This window comes from Rattus norvegicus, chromosome 17 (assembly GCF_036323735.1).
Source record: "Rattus norvegicus strain BN/NHsdMcwi chromosome 17, GRCr8, whole genome shotgun sequence".
NCBI classification, from domain to species: domain Eukaryota; kingdom Metazoa; phylum Chordata; class Mammalia; order Rodentia; family Muridae; genus Rattus; species Rattus norvegicus.
The window spans coordinates 16,234,963-16,257,500 of NC_086035.1; the positions used below are offsets into that span (position 1 = coordinate 16,234,963).

The following is a 22,538-nucleotide window of genomic DNA, read 5'->3' on the forward strand; positions in this document are numbered from 1 at the left end:
AGCTGTCCTCGCTCCTCCTTACTCACCTGCGACTCTGCACGGGGCGCCTGGGGAGTCAATGCCCCGTGCTGCAGGCTGGCAGCCGCGCTCTCTCACCGCCCTGAGGGTCCTCGCGCTTTCTACGCACACGCCGTAGGCTCAGCGCTCGACCACACAGCCCTGATCAGCCTTTTAGCCTCGCCCGCGGGTTCGAAAACCCTAGGAGCTGTCCATTGCGTCACGGACCTCCTCGACTCTCCATTGGCTGACGCGTATCACGTGCACCGAGCGACTCTGGCTATTGGCTGGCGGGTCGGGAGCGCGCCAGGCTGCGGCGGCGACGCGGCGTCCTCGGCGGCCGGGCTGTGGAGTGGCCGGTGCGCGCGCCAGAGGGAGACGTTGTGTGGCGCGCCCGCCGGGGAGTCCCCCTGCTTAGAGGCGCGGCGGGGAGGCCGGGCCCCGTAGCCGGTGGGCAATAGCAGGCCTGCGGGCAGGCCGGCGCCGAGGAATCCGAGCAGCGCCTTGGACTCGCCAGTCCTCTCCGCCCGCGCCTCCCGGCCCTAGAAGTCCCAAGACCGATCTGCGGGCTCCAGGGCTCACAAGCCGGAGAGCGAGGCGCGCCAAGAGGTTCGGAGTCCGCAGCCAATTAGGCGCCCGCCGAGCGGTCCCCAGACGGTTGTCCTTAGGTGGCGGGTTATCCAGGGAGGCGTTTTTTGGAGGCGCATCCCTAGAGGCGGGGCGGGGGACCAGGGCCATCTGGCACCCCTCTGTCTTGCTCAAGTGCTGCGACACCGATTTCTCGTGATCAGTTGGATGTTTACTTGGGTGTTTTAGTTTGAAATCTCTTGATTAGAAATATTGGCAATTAGCTTTTCATTACAAATAAACCAGACGAGACAGTCACAAGCTGGTATCACACTACCACTTTGTGATCCCTAATTCAGACCTAATTCTGCTAGTATATGAGTCACTTGACCTTGACCAAGTCACTTTTTTTTTCTCTGACATGCATTCTCAACATTGATGATGATGTCCCTGCTCTTGTGTGTGTATGTGTGTGTGTGTGTGCTCTTATATAATACAGGGTTTGTGGCCTTTCAGAGGATCACAGCACAGATACACCGTACCTGTGGTATTAAATTTTAATGGAAAAGAAAATATAGTAAACAAAGGCCCAGGGAGGAGAGGGAGAAGGGGCGGGGCGGGGTGGGGGCTTGAGAAATAGTGCTTAGGGAAATAGCTGATCAAGTATTCCAGCAAGAGTTGTCTGCTAAAAACTGAACACAAACTATCATTCATTGACTGCGAACTGAAAGGACCCCAGAAGCTGTTATCATGGCGGGCACTATTAAGATATGTGAACAAGTACACATCCACTTCCACATCACCCCCCCCCAACCCCCGCCCTGCTCACAGCATCATCCTATTTGATTTTAACAACAAAGTGTCATTCCAGGTTTTTGTTGTTGTTTTGTTTTTGTTTTTCCCTCTGACTGAATGGAAGGCTTGGGTGATTTGCCCACAATCAGAGCTATTAACAGAAAGAAATAGGTTGTAAACACGAATGTATGCGCCCCCCCCCCAAACCACCCATGTGGTTTCTGGATTTCCTGTTCAGTTGTAGCAAAACTTCCCTGGACCCAGGAATTCCACCTGTGGCTTTTTAAAAAGTGTGGATACCCAGATCTTGGAGAAAAACTGGGACCAGCCTGAAATTTGCCTAAAGCCTCACGGATGATTCCCATTTTGTAGTCCATAGGTCCATCTTAACAATAACTAATTCCTAACCCGACCCCAGTGTTTTCATAGTATTGTGTCCTGGAGACTCAGTTTCCCCATCTCTAGCACTACTTCCGTTTCCCTTTAAGGGAGGATGGTTTTCATCAGAAGAAAATCCTTTGTTGGTGGAATCCAAGGGTTTTGAGCGAGCACTACTGAACAGCTCTCGCATTTTATATGATCTTCCTTAAGCACTACTGAATACATGCTCTTTAAAAAAAAAAAGTCAATGTAAATCACTGTTAAACCCTATGTAGAAAAGTAAGAACCACAATTGACCCGTAGTATCATCAGTCTAGCAAAATGATGTCTGTAGTCTTTATTTTGCTGTATCATTATTAGCAATGCTCTTGATGTCATGTAAATTTAGAACATTCTTACAGGTGATCTTGAACTTCAGAATTCTAACTCTGGGGGAGAAAAACCTAAAACTTGTTATGAGGATAAATTTCAAATCACTGTTTTCTTAAAAGCACATTTCAACCCTTTTTTCAAACCCAAACATGCCCCCAGCCCAAAGGGTTTTCCACCCCCAGAAGTAAGGCTAGGGGAGGAGGGAAAATGAAAATTCGTCCATTGAAATCTTTCCTAAGAATCATCTTTGTTAGTGAATATTTCTGTCATTTCTCATATCACTTCAACTTCAATCAAAATATGTGTGTTTATGTAGAAAAATAAGCTGACTTTTTGTGGGTATTAACTAGATAACGTGATGAATTGATTATATTACTGATAAAGTTAGTATTTCATTTTCCAGTTTCCTGTAGAGGCAACATGAGATGAAAGAAAATGGGTTTGGATTCTAGGAAAGATTGGTGCTCTAGTCCCGGCTGTGACATGTTCTAGTTATGACTTTGGAGCAGTGACTTTTCTCTCTCATTTTTACTTCATCTGTGGATGGGAACAGTGTCTTCAGAATTGTAGCATTCATATAAAACAGCACATTACAGCCCCAGTAGAGTGCTAAATTATCTTTTTGTTAACATTATTTCTTTCACTCTCTCAGACATATTAATAATTCTAATCCCTCTGTAATAGTTAAGATTTTTTATTTACAAAAAGAGGCATTTATGGAGGATTTACTGTATGTGGGATACCAAAAATTCCTTTAAAAATAGTCACCTTTAAAAGGTTCTGAGAAAACTAAAGATGAAATGATCATCTAGATCTTTGTGTTTTGTTTCCCATGACCAAAATCATCTCTTTAGTGTCTCTGTAAACATTTATGAACACTTATGTTTCAGGCCTTTGGTATTGCTGATATGAAGAGGTTCTTCAAGATGCCTGGTCTTATTAGTATATTAAGAAAACACTAAATAAAGCAATGCATTTATAGATTGTGATAAATCTAACCAGCATCCACAACACTAACATGGTCAAGTAATATGTTATGAAAGTCTTAAACACGTAGGTCTCAGTAAAAATACATTGTATGTCAGAGAATAGAGGATTGAAGGAAAATAAGTAAGAGTTAAGGATTTCTCAGGTCTAAGATATTTTAGAAGAGACATAATTTTTTTTTCTTTTTTCTTTTTTTTGGAGCTGGGGACCGAACCCAGGGCCTTGCGCTCGCTAGGCAAGCGCTCTTCCGCTGAGCTAAATCCCCAACCTCGAGACATAATTTTAAAATTCTTTCATGAAATGCCAATTCATTTCTTCAGCTTCACTTCTATCACACACACACACACACACACATACACACACACATACACACATACACACACATACACACATACACACATACACACACATACACACACATCCATACACACACACATACACACATACATATACATACACACACACGCATACATACACATACACACACACCCATACATACACATACACACACATACATACATACACATACACACACATACATACACACACATACACATTCACACACATGCACACACACATACACACACACACACACACACACACACACACACACGCCCCTTTTCCTTGGATATCATTTTTTAAACACTGAATCACAGGTATGTTGTTTGGTTGATGTTGTTATTTGTGCATTCTCCTCGGTGCTGGGTATGGAACCCAGGACCTTGCACACACTGGGGAAGTGCTGGACCAACTTGCTATTATCTCCATTTCTTTGAGGTTTTGTTTTATAAATTATTGTCAATTGACAATTTCTAATTTTATATGTTGCTGTATGAAATTGTGTTATGATTTGTGACTGTGGTGTGAAATAAATTAGCATCTACTGCTTCGTTTGTTATGGTAAGAACATCTGAAATTTGGCAATTTGGAAACGTACAATAGTATTAAGTGTATTCGTAATGCTGTACAATTGAGGGAAATCCCCCTCTTCCTCCTGTTTGAAGTTTTCTAGCATTCCTTCTGACAGTCATCTCTCCACTCCTCAGTCCTCCTCACAACCTCTCTGACTACAGTTCTGCTCTCTTCTGTTGTATTTTCTCTTTGGCCCATTTCCATTTCAACGTTGTGTTTTCCAACTCCATCCACTGTGTTGTAACTAAGGATTTCCTTAAAGTCGGAACAGCAATTTTCTCTTGTGCATTTACATATGTTTATATGTGCATGTGCATATATAATTTGTGTGTGTGTGTGTGTGTGTGTGTGTGTGTGTGTGCATTTGCTCACACTGAATAGTGTAGAGTAAGCATGGAGTACACATAATTCTTTGACAAACTGATTCCAGACCTTTGTATAAATACTTAGACCTGGTGTGCTTGTTTGTTTGTGTTTTGAGGAACTGCCACACTTTTCTCTGGAATGCTTAGAGCAATGCATGTGTGTGCTGAGGGTTCACAAGTATCCTCTTCTTACCTGCACTTTCTTTGACACACTGATAGCCGTCATAGTGTAAGTCTAGGAATTACAATTCTAACCACACAATTCTAGGACATAATTTTATATCTTCCATTTGAGGATTTTTTGTTTTGTCTTGTTTTTGTTTTTTTGTTTGTTTGTTTGCTTGGTTCTGAGATAGTGTCTCTCTCTAAACCTCTGGCTGTCTTGGAACTCATTATGTAGTCCAGGCTGGCCCTGAACTCACAGAAATCCCCCTGCCTCTGCCTCCCGAGTGCTGGCATTAAAGGAATGTGCCACCATGCCCAGCTTTGAGTTAATTTTTTGTAAGTGGTGTAATTTTTTTCCTTTCTTTCTTTTTTACTTTTTCTTCTCTTTTCTTGTATCTGGGTGTTCAGTTTTTTCCCCAAACCTTAAGTGAAAAGACTATCTCTTTTGCTCTGTGTATTCTTGGTGCCCTTGTTAAGTGTCAGTAGACTACAAGTATGTGTTTATTTAGATTATTCTTTAACGTGCTTTAGACCTAACAGTTGAGCTCTTAGGTCACTACAATTTAAATTTTTTTCTTGTGTTTTTTCCCATTAATGTACATTATATGCTACAATGGGTTTTATTATGACATTTCATATATATATTCATATGTTTGTATATATATGTATGAATGATACACTTTGATCATAGTCACCCTGTCTATTACCTTTCTTATCCACTTTTCCCTTCCACATCTCTAATAGATCCTTTATTTTCATGGCCTTTCCAATCCTCACTCCAAGATTCTCTATATGAGAGAACGTAAGTGACTCTTTATGGAGTTGGCTTGTTTCATTTAGGATGGTAATCTCCAGTTCTGCTTCCCTCAAACATCACAGTTTCTTCTCTCATTTCTTTACTGGTGGCACCAAGATTGGTTCAGTAGCTGGGCTGTTGTGTCCAGTAGTAAACATGGATATGCAGGTATTTTCTGTGGTAAACAAATCTTGATATACCCGGAAATAGTTGCTATAGCTAGCTCATACCGGTTTCCATGATGGGTGGCTTATATTTCCATTGTGTCCAGTAGTAAACATGGATATGCAGGTATTTTCTGTGGTATACAGACCTTGGTATACCCGGAAATAGTTGCTATAGCTAGCTCATACCGGTTTCCATGATGGGTGGCTTATATTTCCATCAAGAATAGAACCTTGGAAGGGTTCCTTTCCCTACATCTACATTCATCTACATTCATTGTTTTTTGTTTTTCTTGATGACAACTGTTATGACTGAGGTTAAATGGTATCTTTAAAAAAGGGGGTAGATATGGGGGTTGGGGATTTAGCTCAGTGGTAAAGCGCTTGCCTAGCAAGTGCAAGGCCCTGGGTTCGGTCCCCAGCTCTGAAAAAAAGAAAAAAGAAAAAAAAAGGGTAGGTATTTAGTTAACGGCTTTTTGAATGGCAGATCTACATAGCCTGGATCTGGTTGATACAAAATACTTCATTTATTTTGGATAGTTCTCTCTGAGTGTGGATAAGTATGTGTCTCTAGACCAGACTTCCTGTTTGAATGCTGTAATTTTTATATAGCAAAGGTAGCTGGCCACCATAGGTGAAAGCCCACAAATAACCTCAGGAAGGAAAGATGTCATTTTTTTAAATGTCCTAGTTATTTCTATTAATTATAGTTCAAGTAAGATTGCTCTATACACACCTGTTCCATTTTGTGGTAAGGACTTTATCCCCTTTAACCAACTCGCCTGCCCTAAATGTGAATTCAGAGCGTTTCTTCCATCAAAAAATGTTGAATACTTACTATGTACCAGGTATAATGGTTTGAATGTACCTACTACAGGACTCTATAGCAAATTCCTATGTGTTTAAGAAGGACTCTGATCTCACCTACTTATGGAAACATTTTGCAGTTAGATTCACAGCTTTGTCACGTCAGACTTTGATAGTTCTTATTATTTGTTTTTAATACTTGGTTCTAGAGATTTTATACGTTCCCTATTGCTTTGAGTCTTCTGTTTTAGGGATTAATTGCATGTTTTATAAAATGTGTTTCATGGCTCTGCTTTTCTTTTATTTGTTCTCAATAACTGCTTCCCACGAAATATGAAGTATAATACAATCATATTTTAGAAATAAAATGTTTTTTCAAAGATAAAATATATAATTAGATTTAGAAAATAACTAGTAATCAGAAAAGAGCATGGAAATCTATAATCCATTCTTAATTTTTGTTGCGTATTCTTCTAGTCTTCTATCTGTGTGTTATATGTAGAGTGGAAGTATGCTCTATATTGTGTGTTTGTGTGTGTGTGTGTGTGTACATACATGTCATGGTACATGTGTTAGGTTTGAGAACTACCTTGAGGAGTTGTTTCTTTCCTTCCACAGTGGGATCCAGGGGTGGAACTTAAGTCAATAGGCTGAAGGGACAACCAGTTTTATACCACTGGGCCATGTTGCCAGCCTGTGCATTATATTTTGTGACATGTTTTTTAATATGATGATCTGTGGCAAATAAATCTGCTCTTTGCTCACATGACCCCAGTTCTGTTTAGACAGCTGTTTTGTCCCTGGAGTTGGGACTAGAAGACTCCTGTTACTAAATTACTGTACAGGGCAAATTCAAAAGCCTAAACTGCTGACCGAGGAGTAAAAGACTCTTCTCTTTTTCTTTCATTAATTCCTGCCCCATTTCCACTTTCCTAGTCCCGAGACAGCGGGGTTCTGTTGTCGGCACCCCTGAAGGGAGATTTAATCAGAGACATAATCAACACTGTACTTTCCTTCTAATTTTTTCCAGATGTACTTGGCTCTGCTAGAAATTCTTGAATCTGGAAGCATCCTATTTAAAGGTGCTTCTATAGCTCACACTAGTGATGGGGCAGAGAAAGGAGAAAAGCAAGGAGCAAAGCCAGATCGGTCATTGGAGGTAACTGTGGGTAATTTGCAGGTTTAGAATGGGATTTTGTGAATCATTCCATTTCAGGTAAACTGAATTCCTTCTGATTGGCTTCTATTAATCTTCTTCTGTTTGGAAGACTGGTTCCTTGTGAATTTTGTTTGACAACCTCATATCTAGCACAGGTGATCCTTTGAGATGGGCCTGGTCTACTGGGCCTAGTACAAGAACACAGTGTAAAGCACTGAGCTCATGTGGGTTTTAATCTACCACCCTCACTATCTGCCTTGGATATGTGTGTGCTAAGTGTGCCAGCCTCTTCTCCATGCTAGAAACCAAACTCAGGACCTGGCGCCTATTAGTCAAGTACTGTATCAATGAGCTGTACTCCCTCCCAGCCACTAAGTAGTTTTAGCCTATTGTAAAGATGGGTGATGTTTCGGATATTGACAGATATCTAGGCCATTGTGAGGTTTTGAAGAAAGGCGACTAAACTAGCTTTCAAAAACTAGTTCGATCATTTTAATAAAAAAATAAGCCATAAAGAAATCATGTTGCATACAATGTAAAAACATAAGTGGGGAACGCCTCTTTCTTTTTATTTTCCTTTCTTTCTTTGTTTCTTTTGTGTGTGTATTCAGGGTTGTTTGGTGAGCATAATTGTTGAGCATAGAGTAGCATCTGACTGCCCCATTTCCACAGTAATCAACCGACTTGGTCACAAGCTGCAAGTTGTTGCTTCCGTCTGTGTGAATTATTAACCTAAATTTAAAAGGCGAATTTGCTTTTTCAAACATTAACTTGTATCAAAGTTGTGACTTAAGAAACACAAAAGCCCAGGTAAAAAACCCAATCCTAACGGCTGCCCCGTTATCTTTGAACTTTGTCTAAGATGTCTAAGCAGGCAGCAGCCATCTGGAGAGTAAAGGTACGTGGAGCTTGCCTGACTGGACACAGGTCGTCTCCATACTGCCGTTGGCATGTGTGGGTCCAGCCTCAGGCTGAGAACTGTGACTGAGGAGGTGGCACAAGCCCTGCAGCTACAGTAAATCAAGAAAAACGACCCTGCCTGGCATTTCCTAGCTATGGGGTCCCAGATGGCGTTTCCTGCCTGGCCCGCCCCTGCTGTGGTCAGAGTGCAGGCCTCTCACCGGAGTTCATGGTTCCTGCAGACTGGCCACTGCTCAGCTCCAGGCCCTTAGTCGGAAACCTTGGTATCCAAAGGAGAGGGCTAGTCCCACAGCTAAGGCTAGCATGGAGGGGAAGGAAGAACATCGGACAAGACAGAGGTACAGACAAAGCATGGATGTGGTCTCACTGGGCAAAAGACAGGCAGAGGACAAGTGAGGACTGTGACCAGCTGCCACCCAGCAGGGCCCTGTCCTCTGCCCAGTTATGTTTACCTTCCATGTATAGATTTTTATATTTGACTTCCTTTGAATTCTAGGTATTTTTGTAGCATTATACCTTGATTTTTAGTGTATTACTGAAGTACTATGCCATAGTGAATGCCAACATGTATCTTGCCCAACTCCTCCTACATGAGATTTCTACATGCTGATTTCTCATTTTCCTGGCTCTTGGAGGCAGCGGCATCCTTGAACCAGCTTACTTCTCTGTGTCCTGTTGAACACTATTAATCAGCTGCTGTGTCTACCCAGTAGCTGAGCTAGTTTTGGTCGTGAAACACTGTGTTCCTAATTTGTAATTTGTGCCACCGTCTTATCTGCCTGATTGTGTGATCAACGACTATACGGAACAGCCAACTTCAGCTCAGCATTTGCTTTCCTTTGAGCAGAAGCTTTGTAAACAAAGATGATAGGGACCAACCACAGGGGAGGGTTTCTCTCTCTGGGATGAGTTGTGCTTGTTCTGATACGCTTGGGGAAAGTATTCTCATCTCTATCCTTCTCTATGACGACAGGGTTCAAAACATGGAAAGCAGAATGCTACTGATGATCTGTGGAGTGTTTGAAGGGTGAATGCCCATAATGATTTAAATTGATATAAACGCATGGCAGAATGGTTGTGCTTCTAGCCTATCCCTCCCATTTGTTTTCCGAGTTACTTAGATCAGTGTAGACTTCTTGACAAATTAACTCCTCAAATACATGAACACAGAAATCAAGGTGAACTTTTTTCTATATTAAAATTTAGACTTTTGAATGTTTATTTTTTAGAAAATTAACTTGTCTAAGTGATCTCAAATTATAGAATAACACTCTTTTATTGTATAAATTAAGATGAGGGGTTGAGGAGATGACTTTGTGGGTAAGGCTTGCTGTGCAAACATGAGGATCCCAGGTAAGGTGGATGAGGTGGTTAGGACGTAGTAATCTCGGTGCTCCTACAGCAGGATGGGGGCTGGAGACAAGAGATCATGGTAGCTCACAGATGGGCTAATCTAGCATAGCTAGCAGTAAACAAAAGACTGCGTCAGACAAGGTGAAAGGCAAGGAACTATACCTGAGTTTCTCTTCTGATCTCCACTCACATATTCAGGTACATGTGTATCTGCACACTCATAGATTAAAAAATGACATAGCACCTAAAAGTAAAGTCTGTGTTTTTTGACATGTGACGAAGAGCTCTTAGAGCCCAACGCATCCTACTATAGACTAGCCTTTGGACAAAAACTGCTTTATTCATCCTTGCACACCACTACCCTGCACTTGGTTTTTGTGGTGCCTGTCAAGGAAAACTATACCAGCACAATGACATAATTTTATATTATCAAAAGTTGATAAAATGTAACTCAAATGACTGCTGTGCACATGAGGGAATGTTGCTGCTGGCCAGTGCTGGCAGCTCTGCTCTGCTCTCTGCTCTCTGCTCTGCTCTCTGCTCTCTGCTCTGTCCTCTGCTCTCTGCTCTGCTCTCTGCTCTCTGCTCTGCCCTCTGCTCTGCTCTCTGCTCTCTGCTCTGCTCTCTGCTCTGCTCTGCTCTGCTCTGCTCTCTGCTCTGCTCTGCTCTGCTCTCTGCTCTGCTCTGCTCTGCTCTGCTCTGCTCTGCTCTCTGTTCTGCTCTCTGCTCTGCTCTCTGCTCTGCTCTCTGCTCTCTGCGCTCTGCGCTCTGCTCTGCTCTGCTCTCTGCTCTGCTCTGCTCTGCTCTCTGTTCTGCTCTCTGCTCTGCTCTGCTCTCTGCTCTCTGCTCTGCTCTCTGCTCTCTGCTCTGCTCTGCTCTGCTCTCTGCTCTCTGCTCTGCTCTGCTCTCTGCTCTCTGCTCTGCTCTCTGCTCTCTGCTCTGCTCTGCTCTCTGCTCTCTGCTCTGCTCTGCTCTCTGCTCTGCTCACTCTGCTCTGCTCGTTCTGCTCTCTCTGCTCGCTTGCTCCAGCTTTGCCATCAAGCGTGCTTTCATTTGGCTCCCATTCCCTTGACATTCTTGTCAGCAAGAGTTTTGAGTTCTTACCCACTTTGTAGCACTACAAGATGACCTAGGCTTATCTTGAATATTCCCTGTTCTAGCCCTAAAAAGAGTCAGTTCAACAAGGGTTCCTGTGTCCCTTTGCTGGAGAATGGTATTAGAAACCAGATCTGCTCTGATATGCTCATCACAGCTAGGGTTTCATTGCTTTCAGGTAACTGACTATCTGTGGCTAGAGTTGGTACACACACACACACACACACACACACACACGCGCGCGCGTGCGCGCACGCACACACACACAAATATATGCCTCTACTGTGGTTATCTCTTTATCTCTTATTTGTGGTTTTGCTTTTCATGGCTTTGGTTATCTAGTTAACCATGGTTTGAAAATATAAAGTGGAAAATTCCAGAAATAAAAAAAATGTAAATTTTACATTATGTGCCATTCTGAGCAACATGGCACAGGCTTGCACTCAACTCTCTCCTGCCCTGGCCATGAGTCATCCTTTGTCCAGTGGATCCACGCTGTGAATGCCACCTACTCATTAGCCACTTACTCACAGGCCCTCACAGGGCTCCTGTTCAATTATATAGCAAGACACGTGTGCTTTGTGCAGCAGGCTAACGGCTGCATCACAGGGCCTGTGTCCTTCATCTCATCTCACTTCATCTAATCATGCAGGCATTGTATTGTCTAACAAAGCAGCTAGAATGTAATAAGGTATTTTGAGACGGTTACATAACTATTAGCAGTATACTGTTACAATTGTCCTATTTTATTAGTTATTGTTAATCTTTGCCTATTTTATAAATTATTCTAAGGTAAGTGTGCATGTATTAATAAGAGTGGAGGACACCTGTAGTCATTACTGTTCGTGGTTTCAGGCATTCACTGACAGGCCTGGAAACGTGTCCTTGCAGATGAGGGAGAGCACTCTGTTAGGCTTCACAGGAGTTTCCCACAGACTGCTGCAGCCGTGGTTCACTTCCTCCTTATTCACCTTGACTTCCTAGTCCATGCCCTGTGTCACTCGACATTTGCCCCCTTGTCACTTGTATTCTCTGTCGCAGTATGCGTGAGACAGTTAGGACTGCTAGCTTGGCCTTGTAGAAGTAGAACCTAGTACATGTGGATAGTTCCTTTTCTGTCCCAGTTCCCATTCATTTCCAGTTACGTGTACTTCTTTCTCACCATTCCCTCAGCGAGCTTCTGTTCTCCCTTTATAATGCATTAAATTCCTTAGCCTTTGTCCAGGAACTTTGATGTAAGCCATCCCTTTCTTGGTTAATTTTTTTAAAGTCTTGAATTTAAAAATACATTGGTAGGCATTCTTTATGTTGTGAAAATCTATGGGCCTTGGCAACTAGATTATGGGTATTCATCATAACACTAATGGATAAGATAGGTTTTTGGTTCTGAAAATAATCTGTGCTGTACCTGGTCAGCCCTCTACCCTTCTGAAAACCCTTGCACAATCTGGCTAGTTTTCTGTGTAGTTTTTGTCTTTTCCAGAAAGTCTCTGAATGGATTCATGTGATATATAGCCTTCTCAAACCAGAGCTTTTCACTTAGCACAGTCCCAGAACACATGTGGAGAACAGAGTCAGTTTCCTTTTAGGATTTTCCCATGTTCCTCAGATGAACAGCTCTTACATTTCAGTCACAGAACAGCATTCCTAGTTCAGTGTGATGTCACAGCTCCATCTGGCTTCATGCCATCATAAATAATGCTGCTGAGAAGACTCACGGCAGGTGTTTGAGTGGCGGACCTGAGAGGGGAACAGGATTTTCCATTTCGTGCCACACTGTTGCTTTATGAGCAACTGCTGAACTCTATCCGCACATACTTCAGCTGCAGTGAAGGAGTGTTCCCATTACTCTCCGTCTCTGCCAGGACTTGATAGACTACTGTTGGGCCTGTTTGTGCCCTTTGACCTTGCTTTTATATCATGTATGTGTGTGCACATGTGCCTACCATGGCATGTATGCAGAGGCGGAGGACGTCTTTGGGGACTCCATTCTCCTTGCACCGTGTCGGCTGTGATTGTCAGGCTTATGCAGCACGGGATTCTGTCTGCCAAGCCATGCTGCCAGCCCGGGCTCTTACTTATGTCCCTTCTAACCATGCTAACTCGTGGTTAGTGGCCTGCATTATGGCCTTTTTCCTTTTAACCATGCTACCTCCTGATTGGTGGTATATGCTATGGCTTATTCGTCACTTTCCCTACATTGAGTGTACTCCAAATGCTTGTTAAGTGTTCTTGATGTGTTTGTTCAGGTGTTGGACCATTTCTTCTTTACATTAGCATACAAACTACTGCATTTCATTTTGTCATACTCTCACACATATTTGATTTTACTTTGTTCTTTGTTTATTCCTCTTCTCTTAAATCAAGATTTTATTTGATTAAAGTTCAAACAATGCAATGATATGTAAATGGGATGCAGTGTAATATATTCTGTCTTTGTTCTGAACCTAAGTCCCTCACACTATGTTACTGTTCTCCTTCTAGCAATATAAATGACGTTTTCTCTTGTTTTGTAATTTTTTCACACAGTTATGTGAAAAATCACTATAATGCAACTTAATTTTACCTTTACCTTGTTTACAGTCACATTCCCAGGCCATTGTGTGTAAGTCTGATTAGAAATGTAACTGATTTGTATTCTACAGGTATTATATCTATTACATGCAATAATTTTAAAAAAAGTTTTGTCTTGCCATTTTTTAAAAAAAGAATCATTTATTTTATGTAAATGAGTACACTGTCGCTGTCTTCAGACACACCAGAAGAGGGCATCAGATCTCATTACAGATGGTTGTGAGTCACCATGTGGTTGCTGGGATTTGAACTCACGGCCTCTGGTGGAAGAGCAGTCAGAGCTCTTAACCGCTGAGCCATCTCTCCAGCCCTGGCAGGTTTGTTATTGTTGTTGTTGTTGTTGTTGTTGTTGTTGTTGTTGTTGTTGAAGACAAGTTCTTGCTGTGTTGAACTTGCAATCTCCCTGCCTCTGCCTCTGAGTGCTGGCATTGTAGACATTACACCCAGTCTCTACTTCTACTTGCTCAAGTGTTTTTACTTAAAAATATTCTAATTATCACGTTTACTTTTTACAACAAAGACAATAGCATTTTCAATGAACTTGTTTGTGTACATTGTCTGACTTGGATGCTTGACCTTTATCACTATGTAATTTGCACATATGTTCTCCCAGTCCTGTTCCTCTTTCTAGTTCTCTTAATGTCTTTGACAGAATGAAAGTTTCAACATTTATGTTTTTGTTTATTGAAAATATTCTTTTTTCATACAATATATCTTGATTACAGTTACCCATGATTCTGTCTTCCCAGTTCTTCCCACCTCCCCTCACCTCTGGATCCACTCCCTTGCTGTCTCTCATTAGAAAGAAACAAGTTTCTAAGAGACACCAGGCATAACAAAATAGTAATGATATAATAACAACAACAATAACAATATAAAACAAACCCATCACACATAAATTGGGTAAGGCAAACCAACAGAAGGAAAAGAGCCCCAAGAGCAGGTGTGAGAATCAGAACCCCAGTTGTTCAGGCACTCGGGAGTCGTATAAAAGCACGGAGCTGGGCTGTAGTACACACAGAGGACCTGGTGCAGACCCGCGTTCTCTGTGCTGGCTGCTGCAGTCCCTGCAGGTTCATGTGAGCCCTGCTCAGTTAGTCAGAGGGCCTTGTTCTTTTGGTGTCTTCCATCCCCTCTGGCTTTTATACCTGCCTCCTCTTCCTCAGGGATTCCTGAGCTCTGAGGGGAGGGACTGGATCCTCTCTCACTCTGCACATTGTCTGGCTGCCGGCCTCTGTATTTGCTCCCGTCTGCTGCAGGAGGAAGCTTCTCTGGTGATGGCTGAATAAGGTACCAATCTATGAGTATAGCAGAATATCATTAGGGAGTCATTTTGTTGTTAATGGTTTTTGTTTTGTTTTTAAGACCAGTAGTATTCGATTTTACCCTAGGTCTCTGGGCTGTTTAGCTTTGAAACTTGTGTATGTTTAAGCTCCACTTTAAATTTCTAGGTGTTGCATTTTAAAATTCAACCCAGTTCTGTATATTTTAGGAATGCCATAGTTCCCTTGAGATATTCCGTTTGTTGCATATGGATATGGAATTGTCTAGTGTCATTTGTTATAAAACATTTTTTCCAGCCTGTTATCTGTGCACCTTTGTCAAAAATGTGCTGGCTTTGGGGCCCTGGAGATGATGCAATGGGTAGTGGCACTTGCTACAAAAGCTCAACAGACTGAGACCTGGCCCCCAAGTCCACATAAAAGTGAGAGAGCCAGCCTCACAAAACTGCCCTCTGGTCCCCACGTGAGCACATGGAGCTCACCCCCTCCCTCCACACTCAAGTCATGCACGTACACGTATTGCACACACACATAATGAGATTAGAAACTTTAAAAAGTACTTGAGGTGCTGGAGAGATGGTTAAGAACAGATTTTCTTTTGCAGAAGACCCTAATTTAGTCTCAGTACCTACATCAGGCGGCTCACAACTGTCTGAAACGCTAGCTCTAGAGGATCTCTTTCGGGCTCCACAGGCATCCAGCATTCTCACATGTGGATACCAATTTGTAGATACATGACTAACTCTCTCTGTCTCTCTGTCTGTCTCTCTGTCTCTGTCTCTGTCTCTCTCTCTCTCTTTCTCCTTCTCTCCCGCCCTCTCTCTCTCTCTCTCTCTCTCTCTCTGTCTCTCCTTCTCCCCCACCCTCTCTCCCTCTCACACACACACCTCTGTATTTATAAAATTAATATTTTTAGTTGGTTAACTGTATTTTTGACTCTGCTCCAGTCTGCCTTGTTACATTGATTGATGTCTTTTCCTTGCCCCTCTCTACTCCTTGTTGCAGCTTTAAGTCTTGAGTCTGGTGATGAGCCCACCAACTTTGTTGTTCTTTCTCCACAACTGAATTGCTAGTGAGAATCCTTTGTTGTGTAAGCTTTAAAGTAAGCCTCTGTGTGTGTGTGTGTGTGTGTGTGTGTGTGTGTGTGTGTGTGTGTACACCCAGGTAGGGTTTAATTGATGTCTGGACTATGTTCAGTCTTCAAGAACAAAAGTATTTGTGCCTTAATTTGAGATTGGTTCAGACCTGGACTTGTTACAGGCAGCTTTTAGTGGTGAAAGGGGTAGGGTGTGAACCAGGGTCAGCTTTTGCTGCCAGTTTACCTCATTTGTTTGTTGTGAAGTCTTTTCTGAAGAATATTAATTCAGCAGCAGTTTCTTTAAATGATGAAATAGGAGGGTTCTTGGAATGTTGTTTTTCCATGATGTGTGACTTGTCTCTTGGGAACCTTGCAGTCCCATAGCAAACTTCCCCTAAGGTGTAGTTAAGGTGTGAGATCACAGAAACTGCCAAATAGATTGTATGGCCTTCAGCTCTCTCCCTGAGGACTATCAGAAGCTGTTTTAATAGTGTCCAAGCCTGCATAGTTAAGAATTTCCTCAGATGTGAGTCAGATATGCAGGTGGCATTTGGGAAGGCATCATATAGAGAGGAAATATGAACTGGGGCTGAGAAGAAAACAGATTCAACCTCTTGAGGCTTTAGAAAGAACACAAATTTGTCAAGATGAAAGATTTACAAGAAATTAGAGATGTGAATGTGTCCAGGAAACTGAGAGTATGACGCTGCCCTTTTACTTGCATTGTTCTGTCACACATACACACTGCCACTGTGCTGGGACAATAAGGCACAGCTTCCGTCCCTACTGTGTGGTGGGAACAGACATTCAGATTTAAATGATGCTGTGGTGGTCGCAGGTACCCATTGTTGGATGCCCATTCGTGCTGTCATCTCAGCCTGAGTCCTACTGTGTGCTAGGCCTGGGATAGGTTCCAGAAATGCAGATGTTGGCAAAGCAGATCCTCAGAAAATGGTGTTTCCTGTGACCTTACCCAATAGAAGAGGAAAGGCAGACACTAAACAGAATAAATCAGTAAATTATATAGTATTTTAGAGTACCTTTTATCATGATCCTATTGAGAAATAATAATTGAGGATGACTTAAGTTTTAAGGTGGGTAAAGTGGAGGGTTTTGGAAGTGGAGTGACATGCTAGGTATGATAGCAGATACTTTAGATCCTATTACTTGGGAGATGGAGATAGAGGGTCAGGAGTTCAAGGTCATTGTCAGCTACATAGGACTTAGAGTTAAGAGTTGCCTTGAATCTCAGAAGAGATTTCGGATGGGGAATTAAGCATTGCTGAGACTATGAAAGACTGTAGGGACTTTTCAAGTTGGACTAAATACATGATGAGTTATGATATGGCCAGGAGCCTTGGGGGCGGTCAGTGAGTGGACTGTGGTGGTTTGAGTGAGAATGTCCCCCATAGGTCAAGATGTTTATTGTGCTGTCTTATGTAATAGGGTTAGGGTTAGGGTTAGATGAATATAAAGATATATAAAGGAATTGGAATAGTTCCTGACATGGAGTGAGCTAGTATCATTTGATTATCATCTGTCTTAGTTAGGGTTTTACTGCTGTGAACAGACACCATAACCAAGGCAACTCTTATAAGAACAGCATTTAATTGGGACTGGCTTACAGGTTCAGAGGTTCAGTCCATTATCATCAAGGTGGGAGCATGGCAGCATCCAGGCAGGCCTGGTGCAGGAGGAGCTGAGAGTTCTACATCTTCATCTGAAGGCAGCCAGGAGAATACTGGCTTCCAGGCAGCTAGGATGAGGGTCTTAAAGCCCACATCCACAGTGACACACCTCCTCCAACAAGGCCACACCTCCTAATAGTGCCACTTCCTGAGCCAAGCATATTCACACCACCACATCATCATATTATGAATGAGCATAAAACATGCTTTCATTTGAGCATCATAATGTTTACATGGATAAATTCACTCTCATTCCTGAACTGTGATTGTTGTCTAGACTCTTAGCACATTGACAGTCTTGTGCTTAAGAGTGAACAAAACCGGGCTGGAGAGGTGGCTCAGTGGTTAAGAGCACTGACTGCTCTTCCAGGGGTTCTGAGTTCAAATCCCAGCAACCACATGGTGGCTCACAACCATCTCTAATGAGATCTGATGCCCTCTTCTGGTGTGTCTGAAGACAGCTACAGTGTACTTATATATAATAAGTTAATTAACTAAAAAAAAAAAAAAGAGCGAACAAAACCTCACACATCAGAATGACAGAGAGTAGTATCAGAAGAGTAAAATCAGAAGCAGAGATGAGGGATCTGTGCAGGTGCCCAGAGTGTCCTGGTGGATGCCCACAATGCAGTGCTGGAGCCAGGCGCAACGGGGAGAGTTGGAGCACTTGCTCGATGCAACACCACAAATTCTACGAAATATGAAGAACACAGGTGCATCCAGAAAACGGAAGAGAGGCGAGTGCTGAGGCTTCTGTAGTACCTCACAGCCTAGCCTGTGAGACGGATTCCTTAGGAAGTAGAACATTACTTCCTAATGTTCTTAGATGTGTGAGTAATAGCTCGCTGCTGGACTCAAGCTTTAAGCGGTAGGTGCTAATTAGTGAAGTGTGACTCATTCTGAACAGTTGAGTCATTTGCAGGGATTTTAGGGATAAAAGAACTGTAGGATACAGTGAGCAAAACACTTGTCATTGAGTCAGGAAGCGAAGTTACATAATGTGCGATCAGAAAGTGAGAGTCAGGATTAAAATTGAAACTCCTCCTCCTGTAGGTAGGCATATGAGTAAGTCCTGTTGTGAATGGACCTCTCGGAAGCTCAGCTGTTACTGCCAGCAGGATAATTAGACGGGTGATGCAAAGGGCCTCTTACAAAGAGACGTGACTGAAGCCAGAAGAAATGGAAAGTATTACAGTATTGCAAAGTAAAATGACCAGTGTTTGCTTTGTGTCTGGCCTGGCTTTAGTGCTGTTACACATGCACACACACTCAACAACCTTACAACCTGTGAAAGTAGAGACAGAATCCTGGTTTTTCCAAAAAATCAAACAAAGCTCAAACCTGTTCATACAGTTAGCAGTTGAATAAGTTTTAAGCAGAACTTTGACTCTGTAATATATTTAAATCATGATATTTGGATCAGGAATTATGTATAATTGTACTGCGTTTCTATGCAATGGTAACATATAGACATTGTTTCAGAGATCTAAGATTTGAATTTCAGAGGTGAGTGGAGAAATATCTGCTCCAGATAAATAAGGCAGGTTTCTTCTTACCCTAACTAAAATTCTAGACAACCTTATAAGAATGGTTGGAGGGGTTGGGGATTTAGCTCAGTGGTAGAGCACTTGCCTAGGAAGCGCAAGGCCCTGGGTTCGGTCCCCAGCTCCGGGGGAAAAAAAAAGAACCAAAAAAAAAAAAAAAAAAAAAAAAGAATGGTTGGAGAGTAGGCAGCCCAGGCTTCAGTCCCTTAGAAGTGTAAACTGGGTGAGTCTGAGGTTGCACCAGCTGCCTCCCTAGGGGCAGTTTCCAGACTTAGCTTAGGGAGGAGACCAGGCCTTCCCAGAGACGCACAGAGGGGTGAACTCAGAGGAAGGCTTTGCATAGATAAGATCTCAGAGATGATGAGGGAGACTCCACCCCACAAAGCCCTCAGAGCTTTGCTGAACTGCAGAGTGTGCTGAGTACTGATCTGTTCAAACATCTGAGGCCAGAAAACTAGAAGAGGTCAGCTGGCTGCAAGTTGGTCCTGCTCTCTTAGCCAGAGTGGGAAGGCCTCTGGATAACTGCAAACCCTTGAAAAGATTAGCGGTGCGTCTAAACTAACCCGAGTCAAGGCCAGGCTGCACCCCAACAAAAATACCAGTGGATATTTCCAAAGAGACCAATTAGCTCCTTTAATAAAAAGTAGACAGTTAGGACTTGATGGAAATATAACCAGGATTTTCTTGAGGAAGGTAGATGAGAAGGGCTCTAAAAGGGGAAAATGGGGGAAAGTTAAAATTAGTTGGGCAAAGAGGAAAACTTAAATTTCCAAAGCGGTGAGACGGAGGTAAGCAAATTCCCAGATAAAGGCAGATTGACAGCCACAAAGAAAGAGAGGAGTCTGCATGATGTACTGGAGGGTGCAGATACAGACAAAGCTGATTTTCTATTACCAGATAGTGAGGGTCTTGCAGCTCTTTCTCAGCTGACTTTTATTATACATCTCAAACTTGTGAAAATTGACACTGCAACTCAAGTAATTATGCAAGTAATTAAAGTCAAACTTTCTATCCTTCTACACTCTTTGTTTAGTTTTTGTGGAGGCTGTAGCTTGCAGGGCATCCCTGTATCACAGGAGATGTCTCTGCCAGAGCCCCGCTGTTCATGCGACAGAGCAGGCAGTAGGAGGTTTGTTTGGAGTGGGGGTATTTGTCTTGAGATAGTGCCTCACTTTACAGCCTCAAGTTTGAGATCCTCCTGCCTGCCTCTTGTGTGGTTGGCCCTTTTGAGGACACCAATCTGCGCGTGGTCCCAGCCACACATGACAGTGCTGCCAGCCAGGGACATGGAGCTAGCACACTGAACATGTGGAAAATGGAGACAGCTTCAGAAGCCGCTGTGATGGAAATATTTCATTAAAAAAAAAGTTCTTCCTGTCAGAGTATTTTTTTCTTCCCAAGGAATTAAAATGTACCCAAGTATATGATTGTGAGTAGAAAAACAGGGCACATAAATCAGATATGAGCAGTTTTGCATTTTCGTTTTCATGTGAATTTTCAGTGTAAATTCAAGAACATAAAGCATTAAGTCTAAACGTGACAAAGGAAAGCAGTTTAATAACATAATAATTGTAAATAAAAACAGGAATTTCTGTATATTATCTGCATTTAGTTTTGACTTTTTGGTGTGTCTGTCTCTCTGTGTGTCTGTGTGTGTAGATGTGTGCATGATAGGGCACATGTGGAGGTCAAAGTACAATCTTGGTTATAAAAGTTATTAGTAAGATAGTTTATACGCCCCCCCTTTCTTTTCCTTTATTAAGATGGGGTCTTTCTATATAGCCCTGGCTGTCCTGGAACTCAGACTAGCCTTGAACTCAAGGAGAGAGATCTGCCTACCCTGTGCTGGGAATAAAGGAATGTGCCACTATGCCCACCTTTCGTGTACCTTTCTCTGTGTTGAATTTTCACACAGTACATTGGAACCTAGACTGGCTGTGTTTCAAGTGTTAGGTATCTGGGGATGCGGCTCAGTAGTAGAATACTTACTTGGCATCTGTGACACCCTGAGTTCAGCCATGCAGGGAAGGGAGAGACAGACAAGGGGCCATATAGTTAATGACTGCCATATTGGGCAGCAGATGTCTAACGTGATTAGTTAAGTAATGATCTTTTTAAAATTTTCCGACAGACGAGGATGGCTGCAGGAGTCTTGCCGCAGAATGAAAATCCGTATTCCACGTTGGTGAATGACAGTGGGCATGCTGCATACATGGATGGTAATAACCTCTTCGCTGTGCTTTCTGTCGCCTTGGGGAGATTTACATTTAATAAGAGTACATTGAGAGGCTCTGAAAGAAAAGCTCTGTTCTTCCCTTCAGAGGCCCAGGTCCAGAGAACGGTTATAGCTTTCGCTTTCGGCCTCATTGTCTGGCTCGGTAGATTCCTTCACGAAACCCTGAAGAATGTCTTGCCTTTTGAAAAGGAGGTATTGCAAACCGCGTTCATCTCCTGCCTCATCATCTTAGGCCGCGATTACACGTTTGTTCCTGTCGTCACACGCCTGCCTGCGAAGCAGCCATTCATTTCTTTCCCCTTCAGTTATATGCAGGAGTCACTTGCAAAGTGTATTCAGAATTACCAGGCCCCACTCTATCAGTGGTTTTGTGTGGGTGTTTTCCTGTGGTATCAGGAGCTGTCGTAACTTACTCTCCTGTTGCTGGGCTTCTCGCCTTTCATCCTTGTGTAGTTCTGAGCTAGGAAATGGATGAAAGATTCCACTCTGGCCTTCTTGGTTGTACTAGGCATCACTCCATTGCTGTGGCAAAATAGCCAGTAAAAACCAGTTTAGGAGCCAGTGAGATGCCACCAGGCCCGAGAACCTGAGTTTGACCCCAGAACCCACCTGGTATAGGAAATCAACTCCTGCAAGTTGTCCTTTGAGCTCCATAATTCTGTACTCCCTCCCAATATAAGTAAATGTAGTATATAATAAAACTTTTAATTAATTTAAAAGAGAAAATGTTTATTTTGGGTCATGGTTTCAAGTGTTTCAATCTATGGCCAGCTGGCCCATTTCACTTGAGCCCGTGTGAGGCCAAATATAATGGAAATATATGGCAGAGAAAACTGCTCACTGGACCAGGGAGCAAAGACGGAGGGAGGGTCAGAGTCCCGGTATCTCTGTTAAGGGCATGCTCACAGTCACTAACTTCTACTAGAATCCACCCTAAAAGGTTACTTACAACAGCACCACAGACTGATAACCAAGCTTTGGGGAGGGGCCTGTGAAGGACATTTAAGATCCCAACCATGATGTGGGCCCAGTTGCCGTCAAGTGATAGCCAGGAGGACCGTCAAGCATTTCCTTCGCAGTACTCTTGTGGGATTTTCTAGCAGGTTCGCTGTAGTGCTGCTGAATAAGAGCCAGCAGGGTTTCTTCTAGCAGTTCAGATTAGGTGGTCAGAAAGTAAAGAGGAAGCCCCAGCTACAACTGTTCCCTCAGTGCTTACTGGGAACAATCAGCTCTCAGTGTATTGTGTTCTTACTGGAATCTGTCCACTTGAGGAGGGCCCCTCTCACATCAAGAGAAGTA

The 22,538-nt window shown here is 42.8% G+C and overlaps 1 protein-coding gene across 7 annotated transcripts in view; it reads left to right on the plus strand.

Moving 5' to 3' along the window:
* Window positions 1-348: 348 nt before the first annotated feature.
* Window positions 349-22,538, plus strand: part of Ptpdc1 (protein tyrosine phosphatase domain containing 1) — a 48,850-nt gene continuing 26,660 nt past the window's right edge. For 2 of the 7 annotated variants that reach the window (XR_010058821.1, XM_063276153.1), the window contains exons 1-3: window positions 467-606; window positions 7,339-7,467; window positions 21,135-21,222. Coding sequence is in view for 5 of the 7 variants with exons in the window: in XM_063276153.1 (XP_063132223.1) it covers window positions 7,339-7,467; window positions 21,135-21,222 (217 nt within the window). In the remaining 2 variants the exon portion in view is untranslated. Of the gene's footprint in view, window positions 614-7,338; window positions 7,468-14,576; window positions 14,701-21,134; window positions 21,223-22,538 lie in introns of those variants that run through there. The other 5 variants (XM_063276158.1, NM_001106104.1, XM_063276157.1 and 2 more) reach the window with 5 other exon arrangements.